Here is a 16,552-nt window from a genome sequence, read left to right as displayed (position 1 = left end):
ATTTAAATCTTAAATTATTTATTTCAGTTTCTATAATACTATTTTTTTAATTTTTATTAAATATGAAATAATAGAGTCATCACCTCTATATCGATGTGTTTCAGACCATATACATTGATATTGTGCAATACGGCCCAATACGGAGGCGTATCATGCCGATATGCATGACTTACGGGATATGTCTCTAGTCGTGATGTATCCTGTATCCATGACCATGGATATGGATACGATATGCCCCATATTGAGAGTATCGTATTGATACCTTAATCCTTGCCTGCAACAAGAATAAAAGACTTTGAGCTATCAAAGGCACATAAACCACAAGAGATACCCCACCCTTTGAATTGTTCTACGACCACATTTTATGATAACTTGGAAATTCTCCAGGGGAGTTTTCATATTGATTGAGCTTCCGTTTTACCAATTATAATAGGGTCAAGAGTCATGAGAGTGACTTGCCTTTTTTTCAAACTATTTAAGACTCAAAAGGATTATGATTATGTAGAGTTCGTTTGGTTTATGAGAATATAAGTTTGGAATCAAAATCGGAATGGTCTATTCTAATTTCAATTGTTTAGTTGGGTGGAATTGGAATTCAATTCCCATTCATAGTGGAATGGCATTCCCTCAATTAATTCTAATTTTTATTTGAATCAAACAGGCGGAAGGAACAAATCATTCCAATTCCAATTCCGATTATAAATCAAGCGGACTCCTGTAATGTATTATATACATGTTTGCCTGAAATACTTAGCCAGACTTGGACATGCTTAAGGTCAACCCAAGCCCAACCCTAAGAATTGGTGTTTAAGGTATGGGCTTGAGGTAAAGCTTGATTAATTCAAACAGGGCCCAAATCAAATTGAAATTTGACATATTCGGATTGTCCTAGAGCCAAGCCCGGCTCAGGTTGGTCAACCGGACTTAGGTGGGCCTATTAGGCCCAATGTATAAAAATCTCATATGAACCTATTTAATATGTATTTATCTATATATGTGTATGCAAGTTTATAGTAGGGCTCACGGTACCTAAGGGCTAGGGCTAAACCAAGCCCAAAAAAAGAAAAGCCTAGGGTTTTAGGTCCAGACCGAGCCCAAAAACAAAAAATCCAAGTCAAATCCATCATGCAAGATTGTGGATTTCGTCAATCTATCCGGTTGAAATTGACCAAAGTTACACCCCTAGTTGATAGTTCCACCATAAACATTTGCTTGGGAATGAGAGTGGTGATTAGACCTGTTCATGGGCCGAGTAGCCCGATAGAGCAGCCTGGCCCGTTCTAAGTCGGGCCTGAACATGCATTTTAAGCCTATGGGCTCAGCTTCGGGCTATCTCAAAAAAGACCAGCTGGAGCCTTATATGTTTATATATTTTATATAATAAAAATGTATATATAATATGTTTATTTTTTGTTCCTCTTCTCTTTTTTCAAGTAATAGTGAGGATTTTCATTATTTTTAGGTTTTGAGATCTTTTAATATAAATAAAGAAACTTATTATTGAATATATATATTTTTTTTTAAATTTTGATTGGCTCGAGCTCAAGCCTGAATATATTCTATTAATATATAAACAAAACTCGTCCCGACCCGTGAACAAGTCTAGTGGTGATCACGGGTCATGTCAATGCTTTGTTGTGTCCAAAGTTCATTTACCACCCCAAGAACTATATCAACTTTACACCTATTGCACTTAAAACCTCAATAAAAAGGCCACTTTATGGAAGAAAGATGACCAAAGACTATGTGGTTACGAACTCCTCAGCATGGGAGGCTAGCGAGGTGTTTGGATCATACGATGATGATTCCTTTAATAAGATTTCTCGTAAACTACTAATTTATGAGATCATTGATTTCTCAAAAACCAAAAAAATTGTTGGTTTGGTAACATTGCTGCCATGACAGTCGATTCCTAACAAATCGGCTATGAATTTATTTGGTAATGATTTCTTTTATAGAAACCCCTTCCACGTCAAATGCAACATCTTCCAAAAATAAAAAATAAAAAAACAAAATCAGCCTGAAAAGAGGAATCACCGAAATTGGTGTTGTCTCTTTTCAACCCGATTTTCATAATTGATTTTGACTAATTTTCCGATTTCTCAAAAATGACCAACCAAACAGCAAAATAATCAACGATTTTTGAATCACAATTGTAGTTCTGATGTAGGGTTGATTTTTTGAGAAATTGGCATCAGTCCCAAAACACCACCTAGATAACCCTTAACATCAGCCCTATTCTCACAATTACAAGAATCCTTCTAGGATCCAACTCACATCCCTTGTGCCAATTTTAAACCGAAGTTGCTTCAATTCTAAAGGCACCAACACTAATATACTAGATTTGTGATGGATTTACAGTGAGAGGTTTGTATTCTACCCCTTAGTTCTTTTAAGGAACATATTTACAAGCCATGGAGGTATGCAATTATAGGTAAAACATTGGGATGAGCCCTTAGCTACTAATTTGTTGTTCAACAGTTACATTAGCTATAGAAACTAGTTGGAGGGATTGATATTATTGACCTATCAAATAACTTCTATATTTTTAAGTTTAGTGATTTAGTGGGTTATAATTAATCATGCCATGTTTGAAGGACCATGGATTGTACGTAGCTAATTGAATATTTTGATTATGACGTCTTGCAACTTATTGCAGCAATTGAATTGGTTGTTTTATTAGAATTGATGAAGTCAAATTAGTAGAGGTAGATTACTTTGCTTCAACGTAAGTAAGGTTTTAAAAGACTAAAGGTGTAATTGAGGCACTATGGCCCCAAAGGGTAAGGCGTGTGCCTCAAAATATAAAAAGAAAATTTTAGTTACAACTTATAAATCATAAAAGGAACCTTTGAAACCAAGATAACAAACATCCAAATTTCATAAAAGAGAAATTTCATTTTATACCATATATAGCTCATAAGTCCAAACATCATGTCATCTTAAACCTTTTACTATCATATACATTTCACATGGTTTTATTTAAAAAAAAAAAAAACCTTTCCCATGGAATTCACGTTCTATAACATATCACAAGAACATAAACTATTCCCATGGTTTCACCAAGAAAATAAACTTTACAACCTATCAAAAAAGACAAACCTTGCCCAATTCCCATGGTTTCATAAAAATTGGACAAAAAAAACTTTTCCATGGGATTCACCTTTTTAAATCTATCAAAAGAATCATATGGAAGAGTATTCAATGTAGAAACCTATTCATGGGCTTGGTAACCTGATGGGCTGGTCCAACCTGTTATTTTTTAGGCTTAGACAAAATTTTAGGAGCTTAAAGTCTGTGGGCTTGGGTTCGGGCTTTCTCAAATAAATCCAACCTAAGCTTGAGCCTGATCCAATACTATTACATATAATAAAAATTATATCGTAAATACTATAATATTTATTAGTTTATTAAGTTATTATCAAATACTAATTTACTATTTAGGAAATACAAATTAATTTATTAATTTTTTAAATTAATACCAAATCAATATAATATTAGTTTAATAAATTATATCGTAAATAGGAGATCTTGTGTGCAAACTAGGCTTCAAGCTCGAGTTCAAGCCTAGAAATTTTTTATTGATAAAGAGGCAAAGCACGACCTAAATTCGAACCAGCTTGGCCTGTGAATAGGTCTAATTCAAATTATGCTTTAGGCTTACGCTCGAGCCTCGACATTTTTTGTTCATAAAGAGGCAAAGCCCGACCCAAACCCAACTTGTGAATAGGTCTAATTCAATGGGAGCCTCCTCCTATGCTTTAGGCTTACGCTCGAGCCTGGACTTTTTTTGTTCATAAAGAGGCAAAGCCCGACCCAAACCCAACTTGTGAATAGGTCTAATTCAATGGAAGCCTCCTCCTCAAGGATGGTATAATCTTAGAGTTCATTTGGTTTCTATGAATAGGTGCCTAGAATCAAAATCAGAATGGCCTATTCTGGTTCCAACTATTGTTTGGTAGGAATGCGTTCAAATTCCCATTCTTGGGGGAATCCCATTCCCCTACTCCCTTTCCAAGAGTCTATCAAGAAGTAAAGAACTCATGACAAACCCCCCAAACCCTAATATTAATAAAATAGTAAAATATTATTTAATAATAATGTGATAAGAATAATAAATAATATATATATATATTAATATAAAATAATAACAATACAATATTAATAAACAATTTATGAAATAATAATAAAACATTATGAAAGTAATAATAATAATATAAGAATATATTAATAATTAAAATAATAATAAATATTCATAATTTATTAATAAAATAATAGTACTATAATAAAAGATTAATATAATATAATTAAAGTAATAATAAAATACTAGATTAATTATTAAATAAAATTAATTTTATAATAATAAAATATTCATAAGAATGATGAACACTAAGATATTCATTATTAAATACTAATAAAATAATAATTATATATTCACAGAACATTAGTAAAGTAATAATAAAATAATAAATAGACTAATACAAAATTAAAAAAAATTCAGTTGATTCTGATTGTAACTCCAAATGAATCAAACAACAATTATTTGAATCCAATTCCAGTTCTCGACCAAATCAAATAGGTGATTCTGATTCTGATCTTGTCTGCGATCTAAATGGACCCTTAATATACATGACACTTATAAAGGATAATTGAGACTGTGTATTGCTGTGGAGATCTGAGAGATTATTTGGGTCAAGGGATGAGAGGATATTTGATGTATATCAACATCACAACTCATTACATGGTTGAATTACCAGCCATATCTATGAAGGGATTTAACAAGCTCAAGTTTGAGGGCATACCAACATTATCGTTGAATTCGTTATCCACAATCTAATCTCTACAATCTCGTTAATGTCCTAATGGCAAGCTGAATAGATTTTTATTCTCTATCACACCTATAATGTGAAAAACTCATTGGACTTGAAGTGTGAACAAGCACAGACCCATCCATACCGTGTGCTGAAATTTAATTATTTATAATGGGGTGACAAGGATTGAAAACTAGGCGATGTGGTCAAATAGGCTTAGATACCATCTCAAGGGACCATTCAACCTAAAAGCTTAAGCTGTTAAGTAAGGTCCTTGAATAGGTTTTTATTCTCTAATAGAACAAAAAATAAAAATAAAAGCCCCAAATTGGCATTGGAGTTGAATATTATTGATATTATCTCAAAAGGTGATGGCCAAGTGGTTACTTTAGCATTGCAAGTTAATAATGATGTAGTTTCTCGGAATATTAAACATCCTATTGCTGATTGCAAATATGGGTGCTTACGGTTCAGTAACTGAACCATGAACCTATTTTCCAAGCTGAACTGGTACCACTAGCTTTTGGAAAACCATGAACCAAAATTGAACCAAAGCCATGTTAGCCGGCTAATTAATTTGATTCGTTGGTTTTTTGGTTTTGATATTTATAATATATAAATATATAAAAATATTAGAAATACATATAACATATTATATTATATTATATTATAAATAATAAATATAATATGTTATATATTACAAATAAATATATATTTATATAATGCATATATATTCATTTATAATGTATAAATAATATAAAAAAATATATAATACACACTCTCTCTCTCTCTCTCTCTCTCTCTCTCTCTCTCTCTCTATATATATATATATATATATATCTAAAACTAAACTGGTACTTTCTTTTTTTTTCAAAAATATCGAACCAAAACCAAACCTCAATCGATATTTTTTATTCAACTTGGTTTTTTGATTTTTGATGATCACACCTAATTGCAAATCAATCATAAAGCACTCCCGCCCCCCCCCCCCCTTTTTTCTAATTTCCACTTTTTTGGTAAAAGGATTTCCGCTCTTGTGACTAGGGGTGAGCAAATGGGTAGGTTCTACCTGGAATTGAATGGAATCGACATTGAACCGGTCTTGAACCGACCTAATGAACTGGCCTTGGTTGCCCTTGGTGGAACTGGTCTTGGAATTGAACTTGCCTTAAAGTAAATCCTAAAATATTCTTAAGGATGCAAAGTTTTGAACCCAAGCACTAATGGTTATAAATGTCATGGTCTCACTTTACCATTGAGTTACTTAAGTAATTTGATCATTTGTTTTCATTTTAATATTTGAATATGTACAATAAATAATGTAAAAGATAATATTTACACAATTTAAATTATAATGACACATTTTGAATCATACATTAATATATTATGATAATCTACATGTTATAAAATATTCAATTTAATCAATAAAGATAATATAAGTTTTAAACTATATATTATCATTATTGAAATCAAGTTTTTAAAGGACATGTTTCTTTCCTTCTTCTTGAAGGGGGAGAACAAAGAAAGAATATGTTCCATTGGTAGGCTCTATAACCAACCTCAGAATCACCAAGGGCAGGATCAACCTTAGAATTGACCTTAATAGGATATGTTCTTGTTCCAAAAACCTGGAACCCAACCCCTATAGGGTAGGTTCCAGGTTTTACCATGAAACCGAACTGAACCGACCCATACTCACCCCTACTTGTAAATGTAACAATGTTACTCACACTATTGCAAAATTGGAGGTAGGAATGAGGGGAGTTAGTTTGGAACATTTCGTCCGATTTAATTGCTTTTGTCATTCAGAAAGGAACTGTATTGGTTTATAAGCTTTTGTGCTAAAAAAAATCTTATAATTGAGTTTCACAAATTTATAAAAAGGCTTTTTACAAAAAAAAATAATAATAATAATAAAGTTTTATGAATTTGCAAGTTCTGATACATTTTAGGATAGGGTTTGACTATGATATGGAAAAGGTATGATATCCAAAAACAATTGACCAACCGGAATCATAAACGTGGCAGGGAACATGGTGTTATTTAACAAAATTCATGGGTGGGTTTTGATTGGTCAAAAGTCAAAACTCTTTTTATATCATATCTTTTTTGAGCCATAGATTTATATTACAAAAACGGTAAATGGAACTTTTTTTTACCAAATTGCCCCTTTTCATCGAATTTAGATCTTCTTCCTCTTTCGAACATTGATGTCTGGTTACTATTTTGACGTTTAACCCTGATCTTTTTGTGTCAACAACATTATTGTTTATATCTAATTGAGAACAGAGGTGGATGAAAGAAAAGTCACCCTTCATTTATTTGGGTCTATAGAAAAATCCATTTAATTTGAAACCGAATCCTAAGCTTAATTCCAGTTCCGATGATGGTTTTTCCATTACACAAATTCTGCAAACACCGTTGTATTTTCCAAGAACCGACTCTCCCTCTTACGGCCATGAAACAAAGGAATCTTGATATTTTAATTTGGTGAGTGCAGGTTTATACAACCTCAGATTTTGGTGATTTCAAGATATGGGGGCTCGGAGGCATAGGTCGAAGGCACATGATTAGGCTGAAGATCGGTAGGGTTAGGGCGGCTTTGAACGTAGGGCTGGTGGTATTGGTAATAAGGAGTGCTGCTGTAATCTCCTTGTTCCACCTCCAAAGTCAAGATCTCCCCTTTAAAGAAAGGGAGATATTTGGAGATAATGTCGGTTCTTTTCATGTCTGTTATTAATCCTTGTGCCCCTAATCTCTATACTTTTGCCAGTCACGTTGTATGTTTGTAACGAGAGAGAGAGATTTCATGTTATCTGTTATTAGAGTTGCAGGATAAAGAAGACTGGGAGACGACGAGAGGAGGAAGAAAATTGAAATAAAAACAGAATCCGTGGGCTATTCTTTTAATAGGGAGTATTTTAGTTCAAAAATAAACAATATTTCTCTTGCTCACTATTTTGATTATTTTTGAGAAAATTTCCGACTAGTACCCTGTATTTTGGGCCTAGTGCCATTTTGGCCCCTGAATTTTTAAAATGCGACAATTTAGCATCCAAACTTTTAAAACATAATAATCCAGTACCTACTGTTAATTAATTGTTAATCGGCCATTAAGTGATATTTGAAAAAGACACAAATACTCTTCGAGTGTCATCTATATTTTTTTATTAACCATCCAAGCATTGACAAAAAATTAAGTCTCAAATTCTTGCCTCTTTTATTTAAGAAAGTTGGAGACATTCTGACCCCAACTTTCTTGAATGAAAAAGACAAAGATTTGAGACTATTAATTTTTTGTCAGCACTTAAATGGTTGATAAAGGAAATTAAATAACACTTGAAAGGCATTTATTCCTTATTCTTAATGACAGGTATTGAATTGTCATATTTTAAAAGCTTGAGTATTGAATTATCGGATTTTAATGTTTGGGGACAAAAATGACACTAGGCCTAAAGTACAATATGGAATTTTCCAATTAATTTTTTATTTTGAAAATGTATCTGACTTTATCAAGTGACTAAACCTCATCGTTTTAACATTTTTTATGTAAAAAGACCATTATGAAAAGGGTTATTATCTAAAACACCTTTTTTTTTTTTGACTTTTTAAAAACTTGGCTTGAAAAGAAAAAAATACTTCTCTTAAACTTATCCTAACTTTTCCGTACCTCCGAAGACCCCTGTTAACCCTTGTTAAGTAGTTGCCACTAGAAAACTAATGGTGTTTTGTAAGATTACAAGATGCCCTTCTATTCAACATGGTTCGAACCAAAATTACAAAAATAGGCTCTTCCATACGCTCAAATTGAATTATTGGCGAGCGAATGGAGCTGTTGGTGAGTTGTGATATGAGTGAAATAAAACAAGGTCATTTTTATTAAATAAAATTAATTAGTAGAGTAGATTGCTGGTTGGTCAGGGTTAGCTTTTTTAATTAAAAAATCAAAATGCCACATATGGATTAGTTCATGCTATAATGTTAAAATAGTATTAATTTTGGTTTTAGTTGCCAGACTTTGATCATAAAGAAAACCGAAAATCTCTTTGGGTCACTGGTTTATTGATTAAGTTGATGATTAATTAGATTGTTCAGCCCATAAAATCCATCAGACCTTGAAAACTAACTGGCCGTTGAACTGCTGAACGCTAGACTACAAACCGCAAAAATCCTTGATACAGTCAATGAACCGGTGATGGTTAAAATTGTTTACTCCAAATCGGTGGGTCACGAATTAGATATTTATTCTTTTTTTTTTTTTTAATTACCCAAGAGTTTGACCAATCAAAGCACTCGTGAATTTTGATGAATTGGTTAGTTATTTTATGATGTCAATTGATTTGAAGTAAGTCAGAACCTTTTTTTTTGTATTTTTAATAATTTCTATTTATTATTTATAATTTTCATTTGATGCACTAATTTTTAATTAATATAGTGAATATGTAACATCAGAGATATGCTTCATCTTTTTTTTCGACAATGTAAGTGCACATGCTATGTATATGTGCGGCTAAAAAATAACGGATAAAGAAATAAGTTAAGATTATATCGCCAAATTTAATTTTTATGATTTGCATGTAAGGAGATCAAAGCAAATATCTACTTTATATATTATTAGTAGGGACCCATGAGATGTATAGGAAAACCCAATAGTTGATGATAAAAGGGATCATAATGATGTTTTAAGTGTTGGCCGCATGAATTATTATTTAAACAATTTTTTAAATAATTATGAAATAATTTTCAGTAATTAATTTCCTAATACTCTAATTCTCAATTTTATAGAAGTTAGTAAATTACACTAATTAGTAATGATTTTTAGCAATAAATAATTATTGTAAGAAAAATTAGTGAAAATTTATTAAATTACAATGATTAACATAAATTACACTAATTGGTTGAAATTTTGAACATTTATTAATTATCCAAAAATATCGAATAATGGATTATCTATTAATATTTGATATATTATTTTCAGAAATTATTTAATATTTTTAAATAATGGGTTATTTCCAAAATAATTATTAAATAACTTTTGGTAGATTATTTTCCAGAATTATTTAATAATTTTCATAAATAACGGGTCATTTAACAATAGATTATTATTTGCTAAATAATTACTAAATCACTATTTAGTAATTACTGATTACTAATTAATCCATCCTAATAAGAAGAGAGTGCATCCTGAATATCATCAACCCATCCTAATAAGTGCCAAGGAGCTTTAGCTTTGTCATTGATAATGTCAGCCATTATCTTGGACTCACATTTTTCATTGGCACATTTAAGATATTTAATTGAAAATGAGCTTCTCTCTCTCTCTCCCTCTCTCTCGGGGAGGCTGACCTGGGTTGTGATAATTTAGCTCTTGAGTCCATGTAATAATTTTTTGAATAACAACTTGGGAAGAGTGAGCTTTATTCTCCATTCTTTGAGAGCTTCTCTCTTTCCATATCTCCCAAACAATGGGGGGAGGGAGGGAGTGGAAATCAACATATTAAAATGGGACTACCATTGGCTACTCAACTGAACCAAAAAAGTATTTGATATCTAACACTTTGATGAGGAACAAAGGGAATATCCAAGATTTGGCAAAAAAGATGCCATACTTAGTAGCAAGGGTGCCAAAAAGCCAACAGATGATCAGCTGATTCAATTTTCCTCTCCTTGCAACAATTGCATTTTGAGGTTAAGGCTATGTTTGGTTTGAAGGAAAAAAGTAGGGAAAGGAAGGGAAAGGTAGGGAAACCAATACAAGGTTTGTAAAGGTTTTCCTACCCTTCCATTCCTTTCCCTATTTTTTTCCTTCAAACCAAACACAACCTAAGAGAAAGGGATGAGAAAAGGAAATATTCTCGAATGATTCTTCCTTTCTTGTGTTTGTTTGTTGGTAAATAGTGTTTTGGTATGAGAAACAAGAGGGACACGGGATCCCAAAATGAAGTGAGTGGGATCGCACCAAAATAGTGCAACCCTGATGGAAAAAAAAAAACTAAGAAAATTGGTCGGGCTTTGTCAGAGCAAGAAGTCGGTAGGTGGTTTGTCGATGGAAATATTGTCTCAAATGTTAATGCATTCCAACGAGGAATAGAAGTTTAGGTCGTCGTTAGGGATCGGTGATGTGTTAGGGAAGTTGGTGTATCCAAATCGCCTGGTATGAATGATGATAACAGAGGAATTATGAAAACGGAAGGATTGATGAGGTAATATGGCCAAGAGAAAGCAGATCGCCATTTGCTGTGAATTGCAATGGCGATTGAGAAGAAACATAGAGGGTGAAAGAGGAAGGAGGTGGAAGATGAAGGAGTAGCTGCCGCCCGTTGTTGGTTCATCGCCTTTGTCGAGAGCTCTGAGATGATGAACAGTTTAGAGAGGGAAACATTATGCCAGAGAGGGAGAAGGTTACTGAGCTGAGAACTTCTGCCGCCGGCTTGCCGTGTCCAGACGAGGAAGATAAATAGTGCTGACCTCCTTAGGTTTTGGTTGGATGAAAGAGAAGATGAACAGTCATCTCTTCTCTATTCGGACGAAGGAGAGAGTGAAGAGAGTGAGGGAATGTTGAAGCGAGAGAGAGGGGTTGCTGTAGTTGGTTCGCTGTCTCTGGTGAGAACTCTAAGAAAATTGGTCGGGGTCGTTGTCTCTGGTGAGAGCTTTGTGGATGAGTATGACAACTCCAAATAGCGGTAGGAAGGCTTTTTCTACACTCTCTGCGCTTTATACACCCTTGTTGCCTTCATCGCCTTGGTTCAGCTTACCCGGATTCATATGAGAGTACCAGGATATGGTTGGACAACACAAAAGGCCTTCCATTTGATGAACTTTGTTGTGAATGGGTTGCGTGCTATACTCTTTGGACTCTACAAGAAAGTTTTTCTCCTCAGGCCAAAATGTACTATCACATAATTTAATTTTAGTATAGATATTTGAGATGATACTTTTGGTTATCCCTAGACTTCTATTTTTCTCAACATACACATTGCTTTTCTTGTTCTGGGCAAAGATATATCACCAGGCTAGAAGCCTTCCCACAAATAAACTTAGACATGTGCATTTGATTGTTGATGGAGTTATGTACTTTGTACATGTATACATCTGGATATATCTAAGACTAAGTCAGAAGCCCACTGCAGTGGCAATTGCTAAACTCTTTCTTTTATCTATTTCTTTCTTCGCTGCTCTTGGATTCTTGATATATGGTGGAAGGTTATTCTTCATATTGAGGCACTTTCCAATTGAATCTAGAAGATGTCAAAAAAAACTATATGAGGTTGCTTCAGTAATTGGGATTTATTGCACATGTTTCTTGATAAGATGCTTTGTGGTTGCTTTATCTGCATTTGACAAGCATGCTGACATTGATGTCTTGAACCATCCCCTCCTCAATTTTGTTTATTACATGTTGGTTGAGATAGTTCCATCTTCTCTGGAGCTCTTCATCCTTGGAAAGTTTCCCCTCAGGCATGTCTTTGTCTCTAATCAATATCACCCCATTGAGTGAAACGAAGAAGCTAGCAGTCATCAATTCAATGCTATCCCTTTCCCTTTATAGCTCTCATCTGTTGGAAACTCTTTTGACATGGTTTGGCTTGCATCAAGACTCAAAAGAGAGTAATATTATGTCTATTCCATATAATCAAATCATGTAATATTATGTCTATTCCCTTCAAAAAGAAAAAGCATTTAACAACAATTAAAATAAAGTTCAAATAATGAACCATTTCTTACTCTTAGTAAAATTTTTGAATGAGCAAGTTTAATAAAACTATCATGCCACGTGGCAAGTTTAATTGCACGTGTCATACATTTGGGGGGTGCAAGTTGTCATAAAAGTAAATTACATGCATTTTATAGTTGAGCATGATTTTTCTCATAAATTTTCTTGCAAAACAAACATTGGAAAGTGGATTTTCTCACAAAAAATTTCTTAGCAAACAAACACATTATAACTAACTGAGAAGATAATTTTTCCTCTTCTCATCCCAACCTTTCTCAACCCAATTTTCCCAGCAATCAAACTGATCCTAAAGGAATTAATTCCAAGATACCTAATAGCGGCATCGGTTATGTTGCCCATTAAAACTTTCCAACAATGGAAGCCACTTGTTCAATAAAAACCTGCTCCAAGGAAAATGTCCACAAGTTGTTCTAATATCTTTCATTGCATCCCGATAGCTAGAAGAGTTGGGAGTTGGATTTCCAAATTCTAATATTTGGACCAGTTTTGTTTCACATATTCTAAGAGAGGCATCGACCTCAACAAGATTTTGGGCATACCAAATTAAAGGAGTATTAGAAATTGATTCTCGAGTAGTCGAGCCTAAAATACACCTTACTTTCTTTGATATGCCAATTGTAGTCAAAGAATGAAATTCCTCCAACATAGAATAAGTTTTCTTCCAAGTAGAGGAAGATTTGTAGGCTTGGTTCTTCTTAAAAACTAATAATTTTTTACTAAAAAATTGGGGCCACAAACCTTTCATGTTCAATGCTCTCAATAAGGATTTAAGCCAAAAACCTTGTTGACATCATTCAGATGTCTTAAACCTAGGCCACCTTCCTCAATATTCTTGCAAATATCACACAAAGCAACCCAATTGTGCTTGTTGTAATCCTCTAGGCTAGACCATAAAAATTACCATAACAGTTTTTCCATTCAATGGATAGTGTTTTTTAGCAAATTATTCAAAATCCATCATCATATAAGTGCTCGTAGGTGCAAGAGCATGTTTAAGTAAACTTGCCCCCAGATTAGAGAAGTTAGGCCTTCCAAGAAGCAATTTTATTTTGAAATTTCATAAAAAGATCATCAAACATATGTGATATGGCTTTATCTCTATGGATTGGCACCCCAAGAGATTTGCAATCATCTTCAGGAGTTGTGTTGGGAGGTGATGTATTCACTTTGATGGTAGAACCTCACGTAGATCACTCCCTTATCATGGGTATTGTGGTTGTGTATGGTTTAATCAATCATAAACTGTGACTAGACCTCCATTTCTTCTTAAATGATGATTATGAAATCTACTTTAATCTTTATTTATTTATTTGATTAATTGTTGTCTTAATTACTGCAAAGACTTCTATATATATTTACCCAAATACCACACAATTCAAGCATAAATATACAACACAAAATAAATTTAAGTACAAATTTAGACCAATACACATCTCCTGCCAGCTCCTGATAGTAACGATATATCATCCTTCAAATTGTTCACTCTTGAAGCTTCCGTCCATTTGCACCTACACAAGGAATGAAGATGAAAAGAATCAATGGATCACGTTGTCTTCAAGCCTCTAGAAGTACTTAATTAAACTTATTGACAAACTGCCATGAGATCACACTGAGGCTATATATATATCGATAGATAGATAGATAGATATACCAGCAGGAGCACTGTGAGAACCCTGTAACGCTCCATGTTGTCCTTCCTTCCCGAACCAAGAATAAACCGCTCCTTTGATCTTACTGACCATGCCCTTTCGATACCTCTCATCTGCAGAGCTGACTCTCTCTGTGGAATTCTTTTCCTCGGAGCTCAAACGGATTTGTGTACCCGTCGACTCTGTCACCTCCCTCTGAGGTGGTGATCCCTTTTCTGGCTCCTCCTTGCGATTATTCAAAGCTTCGGAAATTACCTCGGAAAGTGCTTTATCTTCATCACCAGGCCTCAGCTTTTCCGCCAAGTATTCCTTCACAGAAACTCCTTTATCAGGCACAATAACGTTCCCGCCTTCTGAACCGGTCCCCGTCGCTGCCGCAGTCGCGGTTCCGTTCCCTCTCCCGTTCGAGTTCATTTGCATCTTGGATACCACCGCGCTTCCTGCCCCCGAAACTTTCTCGTACACTGGGGCTAGCGTTCCCGTCACCCCTTCAGCAAATTTTCGGCCATATTCACCGGCAGGCGCCGACTTAGTTGAGTCCCCACCTTCTGGCGTTCCCGGCACCGCGGCATCATTTCTACCATAGCCAAGTTTTGACGCGACTGCATTTTTTGCAGACACTGCTTTCTCGGCTATTGCGGAGGTAGCAGAAGAAATTTTCTCAGTATAGCTGCTGGGCTGTGTTGTTGGATTTCCGGCTTCCCGGGCTTGTGAATGAATTACTGCTTCGGTAACAGGGACGGTCTGAGCATTTCCTGGGGATGTATTGGTCTGGTCGGGAGGCAAATCCGGAAAGAACTGATCATGACTTCCGGTGTTGGACCAGGCTTCCGGTTCTGGCCGCTCGGAGACCTTCATTTTCCCGAAGGACTCGAGAATGGGCTCGACTCTTACTTCTTCGCCCCCTGATCAAACATATTAGCACAAAGTTAATGATCAACAATTTAGGTTGCGTTTGGATGAGGAGCTTAAAATTGTTTGGCTATACTTTTATAAGCAAATCTTAGTATCTTACCAAGCGCTCAAACCACTTTTTTTTTTTGCTCAATTTTGTTTTCCACAGCCCGAGGCTCAAAAGCAAAAACCTTATCCTAACGAATACGGAGTAGGTAATTCTGAATTATACTGTAGTTGATGGTTAATTATGGACGATTAATTGTATGATCAATAGACTAATCATCTCTGTTGTATGGTTTATAGAGACACATGTATAAATGCATGCTATTACTCTAAGTGATTATTGTTTTTCGTACTTAGAACAATAAATTAATTAATTAAGAAATTAGTACAGTCGTGTTAATTAAGAAATTATCGGCTACAATCCCAAGTAACAACCAAACATGGCATTAATCCTTATGACCTTACCTGCGCCTGTGGGATCAGTTGCTTTAGTCTGATAATTTGCGGGGTCAGAGGTATCACCTCTGCCCTTTGGAGCATCAGTGTCCTTCAACAATGGCGGCAACCGTCCTATAGGACCCAAATTGACCCTAATCGATTGCCCTGAGGCATCCTCTTCCTCGATCCGATCCGCTATGGATTCGTATACTGAAAATTTCACAGCAAAATCATCAACAAACCTTTCATTCATTAATCCCCCCTATTCAATTCCTAAAATAATTGTTACCAGCAACTAAAGGCAGGCTATCTCGCTTATAATCTACCAACGCCAACAAATCTTTAATACTGAGATAAGAACCTACTCGGTGGTTCCTTATGAACTTCAGTGTCTTGTTCATCTTCTTCCACTTCGTCGTCGTCGTCGTCGTCGTCGTCATCATCGTGATCATGATCATAATCGTGGCCGTTGCCATGCTTTTTAATACCGAGTGTATCCTTTATCTTCTTCGCCTTAGCTTTTACCTTCTTTAACACAGATTTCTTCTCATGGTGTTCATCCTCACCTTCAATAACTTCACCCCAAAAAATAAAAAAATAAAATGCTTGTAGCAAAATGGAAATAAAAATGATCTTAACAGATAAGATAACCCTCTGAAAATTAATGCTTCCTCACCGGAGCGGAGACCGGCAGTATGAGGGTCATGTGGGCCTTCCTCGTAAGTATGGCCTTGAGCAGTTGCCACTCGATCAGTATCCATTTTTTTGGAGCAAAAACGCTTTACTCTTACTAGTCAGTAGTCACCACACGGAGAGACCTTACTTCGTCGGTCAGTACGAGTACGACTAAACTGAAAGAATAGTAGATCCACTGAACTGTAAGGTCTACAATGAACGAAATTGGCTGTTATATAAGAGGGGGGCGCCACAGGCAGAGGTCATCGTATCATGTTTTCGCCACCTTTGCAATGGGTTGGTCATTTTATTCAAATACATGCAACACGTGTTTGGTAACTCTT

At 34.8% G+C, this 16,552-nt stretch overlaps 2 protein-coding genes across 2 annotated transcripts; one reads left to right on the top strand and one right to left on the bottom strand.

Annotated features, from left to right (window-relative positions):
- Positions 1 to 11,366: 11,366 nt before the first annotated feature.
- LOC148848611 (tobamovirus multiplication protein 1-like) lies at positions 11,367 to 12,309 on the top strand. The gene is made up of 3 exons (XM_088951343.1): positions 11,367 to 11,414; positions 11,499 to 11,701; positions 11,742 to 12,309. Exons 1-3 carry the CDS (start codon positions 11,367 to 11,369, stop codon positions 12,307 to 12,309), a joined length of 819 nt encoding a protein of 272 aa, XP_088807469.1.
- Positions 12,310 to 13,821: 1,512 nt separating this feature from the next.
- On the bottom strand, positions 13,822 to 16,420 carry LOC148848610 (low-temperature-induced 65 kDa protein-like). Its single transcript, XM_088951018.1, has 5 exons — positions 16,210 to 16,420; positions 15,899 to 16,108; positions 15,561 to 15,743; positions 14,198 to 15,100; positions 13,822 to 14,054 (listed from the first exon to the last, which is right to left on the bottom strand). The coding sequence occupies exons 1-5, from the start codon at positions 16,292 to 16,294 to the stop codon at positions 14,026 to 14,028; spliced, it is 1,410 nt and encodes a 469-aa protein (XP_088807144.1). The 5' UTR covers positions 16,295 to 16,420; the 3' UTR covers positions 13,822 to 14,025.
- Positions 16,421 to 16,552: the final 132 nt, after the last annotated feature.

The sequence above is a fragment of the Nelumbo lutea genome, chromosome 6 (assembly GCF_056320005.1).
Source record: "Nelumbo lutea isolate HS-2025 chromosome 6, American lotus-T2T, whole genome shotgun sequence".
NCBI classification, from domain to species: domain Eukaryota; kingdom Viridiplantae; phylum Streptophyta; class Magnoliopsida; order Proteales; family Nelumbonaceae; genus Nelumbo; species Nelumbo lutea.
Note: the sequence above shows the minus strand (reverse complement) of the source record. Positions and strands in the feature narration are given on the sequence as shown.